We start from the raw sequence: 9,910 nt of genomic DNA, 5'->3' as shown, positions 1-9,910 counted from the left end.
GTAGCTTCTGGAAAGTGAAGCCATATACTCAAGTGCCATAAAGTGCAATACCACTGAGTGCCCCTGGGGGCTGGCTCCAAAGGCCTCTGGTGTCATACGCTAAATTCACTTGTTCTAATTAGTTTTTTCGAGGCCCATCTGAAAATAATCGGATAATAATTGAGATATTAGGCCTCAAAAAGCCTGCTTTAATTGACATGCCTGGAGGTCAGGTTTCCAGGAGGTGGGTGGTTCCTTGGTTTTCCATTTAGATCATTTCAAATCCGCTACTCACTCCTCAGTTCGTCCAAATATTCAAGATATTTCACTGAAAACAAACCTAAACATGTCAGTTTTAAACTTCTCCATCCATGATACCCATCAGAACACTATTTTCAAAAATTAAGAAAGTACAAAATATAGCCTATACTAATTGCTCTTTCTGCAGACTTAGTGTAACAACCCAACACTGTTTTTTTTTTAACAGTCCTTAAAATTTCATATAAATTCTATAAAATATATATATATATATTTTTTTTTTTATAAATTAAATGTTACAATATATACAAACTATTCCACACTCCACAAACCCCAAAGCTCTAACTGCTCTTAATATATCAAACTCTTTAATTCTTTGAACTGCTGAACTCCTTTTTTTTTTTCCTTCTTCTTCCAAATATGGTCACTTCTGGCTCCAAAAAACACAAAGATGGAGACGGCTGAAAACAGCAGTTCAAAGTGGCAAGGTAGGTTTGCATTTGGTTCTCTGTACGGCTTCCCTGTATCCACTCCGGCAAGCTGTTCTTTTATCTACATTTCTGCTATGAACGTGAGTTTTAAGTCAAGTGTTTGAAACTCTGGTGAGTTGAAAGCACGGTTTCTTTCTGCGAGTCTCTAGCCAGCCATAGTGAGGAGAGACCCTATTGTTGTTGAAGTTGGGAGTAATGGGAATGTTGTGCAGTGTTTCTAACGTACTTTGGTGCATATTGTGTGATTATATCGATGTTCTTTAAGGAACTCTTGTGCCGATAGGTAATTAATGCTCATCGATAAGCTAATCGCGGGCTTCGGTCGCTGGTATGGAACAGCTGATAGCGTGGCGAAGCATTAAAGGTGTATTACGCGTAGTCTGTTGACATTAAAGCCATTTAGTTTCAGTGCGGTTAACGGACTAATGGTTGCAGTGAAACTGATTTTGCTTGATGAAATGTTCATGTTATGAAAGTTGGCTGTGATAATTCGATTCAAATTCAATGTTAAGGTAGAATATATTAAAGTTAGGAAGTGGAAAAAAAAAAGATAGATATTTTTTCGGTGCTAAAATACTAAATGTTTGCGTGTCTATGGTAATTCATTTTAATGCAAAAATATCAATCTTGTCTCTAAGATATGGTAATTCATTTCATTGTTATTGAAGTGTATCATTTTAGTTATACATTATGAGATCTTTCGAATCAAGAAAGAAGTTAATGAGGTCACATTTTAGAAAGAGAACAGAGTAATTTATTATTGCTCTATTTGTGTAGGTTTTTTTTTTTTTTTTGAACCGCCAGATATAATCTGGAGGATTCCTTGATGGTGAGCTCAGCCCAGTGAGACAGTGGGTGGTCATCGGATATCGGATCTGTCGATAGAAGACGTCTGAGCAGCTAGATTCATTCATACAGACACCAGGTGAGAACACAAACACACTTTTAACTCTACCCGAGTAGAAGTGGTCATTGTAATTGTACATCCAATGCACACTGAAGGACAAAGAACTGAACAGTTTGCTTTAGGGCAATACAATTGTCTGCTGTTCAACGCATCAACTCCTCCTGTGAGTTACATAAGGCATACCACCCCTCAAACCTAGATACATGTGAGTGTCTCCATTATTATCATTGTTAGGGATGAGAGGCGCTACACGTGGTACTACATATTTTCATTCTCTCCTCTTTTGTCTCAAACCATCTGTGCTAACGTGGCAGAAGTGTTCTTGTATTTTAAAGGTCACAGCTGGTGCAGTTTACAACTTCTGATTTAAAAAAAAAAAAAAAAAAAAAAAAAATCGCTTTTACAGGATTACACTAAATTACCTTTCAGAAGTTACATTTGATTTGTAACCAGTCGCTGCTTTCAAATTATATATGTTCTTTGTGCTGAGTATAAAACCTTAAAAGGAAAGGGTTTTTTTTTTTTGTGGCTGTCCAGTCAATGTGGATGGTAAGTGTAGTCAATTAAAGAAATACATTTCTTTGCTAGTATATTTACAGAGAATGCAAATTTTGTTCTGCTTGCTGAGCGGTGCTGGCAGTGCCTACATATACCAGGATGTATTGTGTATTTTCACTTCACTCTTAATATTTTTTTATGCTCTTGTGAAAAACTTTAGGATTTTGTGTATAAAGGTCTCTGCAAATACATTTTTCGTACTTACTTAAAAGATGTATTGCGCAGAAGCCTCTGTCTCCTAACCCCCAAATCTTTCTAAATCCCAGTTCCCTTTACCAAGTCTCTCCCCTTTATAGCACCAACTCAACATAAATACAATAAGCAGCGAGATGATACTGTTTGCAGAGAGTAAAACGCAGGAAAGAAGGCAGTTCTTCCTCAGGAAGCACTAGTGCTGATCATATACTGTAGCATTAGCAGCTATCGTAAACACATACTATACAACTTGTTGAGACAGTCGCTTGTCCAATGTTGTCGTGTATCACCACCCTAGCCCACTTTGTTGGCCAAATTAGAACATGTGACATAAATATTGACGGTGATAATCTGCCATCTTGATCCTGCTGGTTTTAGTTGTCTTTTACAATTTATAGTCAGTATCCTAAAGAAGGTCTCCAGCACACCTATTTCCAAGTGAGGAAAACTTTAATACACGTTCACATTCGTTGGTGTCACGACAACCTCCAACAGAGACCGCCCGTGCTGAAATTAATTTCAGCAGAATGATACAGCTTCTGTTGGCATCGGAGGGAAATTAGAGCAAAGTCACCAGCAGTCGCTGTTTGCTTTCAGCAGTCAGTCTCTGGTAGGTCCCCATTGGCCATATTCTCTTGCACGGTTAATGCAGCCACAGCTGAGCCTCACTCTGCTGCGTGTCTTTGGCTGTAGACTCTAACTCAAAACAAATGCAACTGAATGCCCCGACTCAGCCAAAACACTGTGATATTTATTTTTGTCCATAACATCTGCACTGATGTTTTGTTGCCATTTTTGCTGTTGGAAACATAGCAAGTTGCAATTAAAGTGAAAAGAACGAGACTTTGTTTTTGAGTATCATCTAGGGCGGGGGTGTCAAACTCATTTTAGTTAAGGGGCCACATACGGCCCACTTTGATCTCAAGTGGGCCAGACCAGTAAAATCATAGCATAATAACGCATACATAACGACAATATTTCTCTATGTTTAAATCATTGGTGAAGGTTTTTGGATGATAAACCCTATTTTAAGGTCTTTCTACAATAAACTAGAAACATAAAGAGCAAAAACTCAGACATCAGCCCACTGTTTATCTGCCTGGGCTCTCCTCTGCAGATTCCCTAGCAGCGAGCGCTTCTTCCTCCGGAGCAGACGTCGCATCTACGCTGTTTTTGAAGCAATTACTGGATCGATTAAAACGATTACAAAACGTTTGTACTCATAAACCTCCATATTCTCATAGAAATGCAATTTATGTCTTTCTGTAATTTTCACACTTACCAAAGTCATCCGGCGGGCCGAGCTGGACCCCCTGGCGGGCCGGATCCGGCCCACGGGCCGTATATTTTACACCCCTGATCTAGGGCATCCCTCTTGGCTACAAGACAGATAAATTAGCCATTAGTTCTTTCTTGCTCCCAGCCACGTCACTGTAAACGTCAAATCACCGTGATGATGTTGGTAGAACAACAGATTTTGTAGCTGCATCCCAAGAGACACACTGAAGATTAACAACAACTGGTGTTGTTTTTCACACTGTATCCATAACTTGGATCGGTAAAGACGGGGTGGAAAATTGGCGACTTGGTCACTTGGTTTTAATACTAACTACCAAATGAAGTATTTGACTACAATAAATGCAAAGGTTTTGCATTTATCTAGGTCAACAATAGAGATATCTATTTATGGCCTCTGCAGTTATTTATACAAGCATGTACATGAGTTTGTTTATCTTTTCAGACTCATGAGTGCGCAGAAAACACTCGCCCTCCGTCTCCACCACTTTTTGTCCTTTTTGATATGTGCCGGTTCCTCTGGGACGCCACTTGTTTCTCTTTTTTTCATGCTCCCAGCGAGAGAATGAGGGAACTCCTACTCAGAAGTGGGACGTTCAGTTCTGCTCATTAAAAATAATTGGTCTGTGTTCAATTAAGGCTCGGTGATGCCCCTTTGATCTCGCTGGCTCAGAATTTTTTATCTGATTGCCCAAGAGTGATAATAAATGTTTGAATGAAATGAGCTGTGATGGTTAAAACGACTGAATTCAATCTTCAGTTCTCTGCTGCACCACCTTGTGAGACAGTCCGCTGTCCTTAAAACAGATCACTTTACCTTTTCGCTGTCTTGCTTTCTCTGTGATTTGCTGCCTTTTGCTTCTCCTGTTTGCAGATAAGTACTGTTAGGTGTACTGTAAGCAAACATGCTCACTGAAACGAGAGGCATAAGACGCATAAAAGTTCAGGCACATTGTACATGTGCACCCACGCACATTATAAACCCACTCACCCTGCCGCCCACCCACACACACTTTGTACTTCTTACTCTTACACTCTCTATTACTTTATCGAAGGAGCTCTGCAGCATGAGCATGTTAATGTGCTGGCAGTAGTTCCTGTTACAGAGAAGCAGTTCTGTTGAATCCCAATAGCCTGGGGACAGAAAGGACACTAAGCCAAGCTTCGACTGCTGTTATGCTCTAACACTGTTACTTTAATAATTTTCTCACTCATCCCCTTACTCATCGTCTTTGCGTCCCTCTTTCCCCCCCATTCCTCTGCTTTCTCACTTTCCTAATCTCTATTCCCTGTTCACCCCTCTATCCAATTTGATACATCTCCTCAATCGAGCCTTAATTTTCAGCACGCTGCATCTATTCTAGTTTTCTCTAATCTCTGTATCCTACAGTTTCCTTTACCTGTCAGCGCTTAATACATTTATGTAATTCTCACCAAATTTGGCTTAGTTTGACATGCCTGCTTAATACATACACATTGGAGATCTATGCATTTTTTTTTAACAGAAGGGCCTACGGCATATGCATTTCTGCTGAGCTACCTAAACGTGTGATCATCAGCATACTTTATGCACACACATGGTTATCAGGAAATATGCAAGAGCATATGTGAATTGCACACAGATACCACACTTTCGTATTATTGCAGATATCTTGCAGAACGTGACAGTTCTACATGTAGGTAAAAAGTACTGATATGCTTTTATTAATAGTAGAACAATTTTAGGAACATCAAAGACGATGAAAGGTTGTCTGTAAAACAAATGGTTTATTGCTTTGCTGGTTTAGTATGATGATCGCTGAGATCCGTCAAACATACTGCAGACATTTATTACATTTAAAGTCTAAACAGATCTAACAAGAGAACAGCCTCCTCTGCTGGAGTGAAAACAATGTGGCAGAGGGAAAACCTCAAACAGAAGAGGGGAAATATAGAAATTAATACTTTGATGTGTTTGATGAATGAATGGATAAAAGTAATCTTGGCTGATTTACATTTTCACAGGTGCACAATCAAATACAACACTTATTTCCTCAGGTCAGCTGAGCACAGTCGGCCATCAAAGAAGCCTGCTGAGTTTTTCAGCCCTCTGCAGGGCTCATTTAACTGCGTCTCTCTCAGAAGCAGGACAAATAGGGCTTTGCAGCAGCAGCATTTCCACGGTGACTGTTCATGTGCTGATAATTAAATATTCAGTGACAGACTGTCAGAGGTACTTTAAATAATGCAGGCCCACGAGATTGTTCAACTAAGTGCCAGAAGTAAAAGTGGCTGGCTAAACGGATATGAATGTTTGGTACGGGTTGGAATAGTTCCACTTCTCAGAAACAGCCAATACATTGAGATTTACCACATTACATCACGTAGTTTACTTTGAATACTGAAATAAGTTCTACTGACATTTAGCGAGCAGGAACAACATGAAGTCCGTGTTTACTTTTAAGACTTTAAATTAGCAATGAATTAAAGAGTATGTCAAGAGAAGAATTGCCACTTGGCTGCAAAAAGAAACTTGAGTTATCCATTTCATGATGTATGGCACTTCAGGGAGAATGAAGTTAGCAGGAAGCCCAGGATTTCCAGAAGAAGACTGTGCATGCACCTCTGTGAGCCTTGGTTGCGAAGCCACTACCCACTCCTCGTCGTTTCTTCTCCCGATTCTCCATGTCTTCGGGTTCTTGGAGGATATTCCCATTTTCAGATTTGAAGAGTTTATAAATCAAGTCTAATGGGCTCTGTTTCTTCATTGATTCCTGTGGAAGAAAACATTAACATTATGTTAATTCTTAACATCTACTGACTGGTACATATTTGTAAATGTGGAATTTTACCTCAGTAAGTTTGTTGTCTCATGAAATTGAAAAACCTGGCAAACTATAAATCAGTTTATTGTCCAGCATGTTAAAGAATGTTGCATTTGTTGTTCGAAAAAGGAAAAGCAAGCAATCTCTAACCTGCAATTCTATGGCGGTGCAACTTGATAATAAAATGACTAGAAATCCGAGGCATACAAATTTTAGATGACATCCTAATGCTTGCAGTGTAATAGTAGCTGGGAGTAGGGGCCTGGTTTCAACCGCTGAGAGGAAGGATGGGATTTTGTGTTCCTCAAAACATACATGGGAAGGGTAAGAAGGAAAATAACGATATCTTACCTTCTTTTCTTGCAATTTGTTGAGCCATGACAATGAATCTTGCTGAAGCTGCAGGTTTTCAAATTCTTGCTCGATCTCTGTATTTTCCGCAATGCACAATGCAAAACACACGAGTACCAAAGTGCACAAGATTTGGGCCATCTTAGGTTCGACAATCGTCCCCTTTTTTCCACTTGTAGAAAATAATTTTCTTGGTAAGACAACACGACATCTACTTCTGATGTGCACCTTGTGTGTACAACACTGTGAGACATCTGTTTTATAAGTACTACTTAAGCCCAAAAAAGGGAGGAGGGGAGTGCAGTTTATCTGCGTCAAGACATCCTCAATTTTCTGTTTGCCCCCGTCAGCGCACTGCAGCATGTACTCTGTAATTTACAGCAGTCATTAGCAGTGAGACAGAAGGTCTAAATAAGGAAGTTTTAAGCCTTCTGGTTCTACTTGGTGACATCATATACATACACCCACTGTGACTGGATCAGGGTGACCTTCACTTCAATTAGTGGTATAATTTGTTCAAAGGAGGCATCTTCAAAGAAAATCTCTGTCAATTATTAAGTGTTACGTGCACCCATATAAAATAATTAATTCATGATACTCACATGGACGAAACAATGATTTAATTAACTATGCTGTGCCGTAAATTCGAATCCACAGCGGAGCAGAAACATTGAGATATCCAGAGGCCATAAAGGTCAGCGTACCCTTTGTTGCACCCCGGTAAGCTCATTCTGTGAATCACTCTAATGAGATTTCTGCTCTGTTTAACTTTACAGTTCTACTGCATCTCAATTAAGTTGTGTTTTTCCCAGGTTGTAATGATTTTGTCATGGCACATGCTTTAAATATGCAGTTCCATGACGTGGAGTGAAAAAAGCCCTCTTGTTGAAATGTTTAGCAGGCAGGTGTATGTTATTAGACTAAAGTAGTTTTTATTTGGATAAATTCTGTTAAAAGTAAAGACAAAGTGGGTGAAAATATTTTGTATGAATTCTGTTTGGAAGGAAAATAAATGAACATATGCTCTCAACAAAGTTTTCCCCCAAATGATAAGATGCTCACGCAAAACCTCTAACAGATATTGATCACTCAAAGGAAAGTATAATCCTCATCATCCATATCCGAAATCTTCTTTTTCTTTACATTTTCTTATGTACTGACATTTCAACTTGAATCTAACCTGTAAAGATATGAGCAGATGCCATTTCAGTCTGTGTGAGGCGTGTGGATGAAAGTAAAAGAATATGTCCTCCAAATGGGAGATGACCTTGAAGTGCATCAACCTTTCAACAAATCGCCATTCTAACCCAATTATAGAGGTGTAGAGGCTTGATAGAGCTGCCTCAACAATTAGTAAGTGCACTATCGGGAGCAGAATAATCCTGTTAAGAAGGCTACAGAGAGCACTTTACAGCAAGAGTGTTTCTATCCACGCTGACAACTGTCTGCACCAGGCCATGTAAGACTTGTCTAATTCAAGGTGGCATTCAGGGAGTGTGTGTTTTTTATAGCAGGACGTTCAGATGTGTTGGAATTAGAGTTTCGATAAGAAGAGATCCTGATCCAAAATACAAAAAAATAATTAAATAGTCAGTTTGATACTTCATCCCAGGTTTTTAATTCTCACAAGAAACAGCTCTTCTTCGGCTGTTACTTGTGTTAGCTAGGTTTCTTACATAACCATATGAGGCTGTCTGTTATTTCTGACTCTGCGCAATCAATATCTTGGAATATCAGTGAACCGAAAAGCAACAGCGTTTTGAACACACTGTTGTTTAGGTAATATGTTTGTGCCTTTTTGCCTCCATGGACTTTGCATTTGTTGATCACAGTGACAGATATGGGTGAGTGAGCTTGAATGACGGCTCCTTGGGGGCATATTGCGCCAGTGATAGTTTTCTGAGTGAATAGTGGAGAGAAATAAGATGTTGAAATACACAAGAGGATGGAAGGTCATGTCAGAAATTCATGTAGGCTACTGCGTTTATAATTTTTTGTTGTTTTTTGATTTAGGCTTCTTTCACACAATTGTTCACACTTGGACTCGGGATAAATTAACATACCATGAAAATATTAATTATTTATCTTTATTTGTTTTCATGTTAATACAAAATACACATAGAGATGCAATGTAAAAAAAAAATGATAATAATAATTTTAGAATATTTCCTAAGATCCTAATATGCTGAAGCTGCAGAGACAGCTCCATTTTGATTGCAGTGTTTTCTCCCCACAGTACATTTAGAAATGGATTGGAGTTGGAGGCAGTATGAGTCATAAAGTTTAATCTTTTCCATGCACCATTTAACATGCTGAAATTCAAAGAAATTCTTTTCGAGCGGGGCAACAAATTACTCCATATTTTTGACAATCCCAAAGCAAGTGTGTCACATTTACAACATGCAGATGTCAGAGGAACATGAATGTCATTAATTGTTACCTAATATTTTTGAAGTCTTTCACTGACTGGACTGCACTCGGAATGAAGTACTAAATGACACAATGGGTTAATCATTTTTCAGTAGTCTGGCTGTCGTTTGCACATATCAGGACATTGCATAAAAAAGTAAACCCACCATTTTAGTATTTTGAGGGAAATTCCAATATGGGCAGCGTAGGTGTTTTGCTCTTATCAATTATTAAAGTTTGGGTTTGTCTTGGTCACAGATGCCTTGTTTTCAACATGTCACTGGGTTGTTTTAATAATACCAGTAACATGATAGAAACAGCAGAAACCAAAAAGTGTTTGTGAAAAAGGAGAATGTAGTTGAAACAAGTAAAATGCTAATCTCTCTGTCATCTTTAGTATTCACACGATTCTACCTTTTATCCCTATTAGCTGCTACTAATAAGTGTACGACTGGAATAATTAGACACTTGTGGCACACTATGGTTGCAGGATATAATGGCTTTGTGTAATATACAACCACCATCAAGGATGATGGCCGTTTGGTTGAAGACTCTTAAACATGACATGATTAGACCCGTTTGAAAAAGAATTGATACACCACGCACTATACAGTACGGCTTTATCTCACATTTCTCACATTATTTATCTTATAAAGGACAAT

General features: G+C 38.8%; 1 protein-coding gene across 1 annotated transcript; it reads right to left on the bottom strand.

Moving 5' to 3' along the window:
* Nucleotides 1-5,431: 5,431 nt before the first annotated feature.
* Nucleotides 5,432-7,068, bottom strand: LOC138202920 (somatostatin-1A-like). The gene is made up of 2 exons (XM_069157291.1): nucleotides 6,840-7,068; nucleotides 5,432-6,437 (listed from the first exon to the last, which is right to left on the bottom strand). The coding sequence occupies exons 1-2, from the start codon at nucleotides 6,978-6,980 to the stop codon at nucleotides 6,243-6,245; spliced, it is 336 nt and encodes a 111-aa protein (XP_069013392.1). The 5' UTR covers nucleotides 6,981-7,068; the 3' UTR covers nucleotides 5,432-6,242.
* Nucleotides 7,069-9,910: the final 2,842 nt, after the last annotated feature.

The sequence above is a fragment of the Embiotoca jacksoni genome, unplaced genomic scaffold, assembly GCF_022577435.1.
Source record: "Embiotoca jacksoni isolate LCO1_2020_lvr unplaced genomic scaffold, fEmbJac1.0.p SCAF_22, whole genome shotgun sequence".
NCBI lineage: Eukaryota > Metazoa > Chordata > Actinopteri > Embiotocidae > Embiotoca > Embiotoca jacksoni.
Note: the sequence above shows the minus strand (reverse complement) of the source record. Positions and strands in the feature narration are given on the sequence as shown.

What these genes read in the sequence shown, in the direction of transcription:
- LOC138202920 (XM_069157291.1), bottom strand. Translation starts at nt 6,980, where the DNA reads ATGGCCCAAATCTTGTGCACTTTGGTACTCGTGTGTTTTGCATTGTGC. An exon ending in ACAAATTGCAAGAAAAGAAG is followed by an intron (nt 6,438 to 6,839) that starts GTAAGATATCGT and finishes TTTCTTCCACAG; the next exon opens with GAATCAATGAAGAAACAGAG.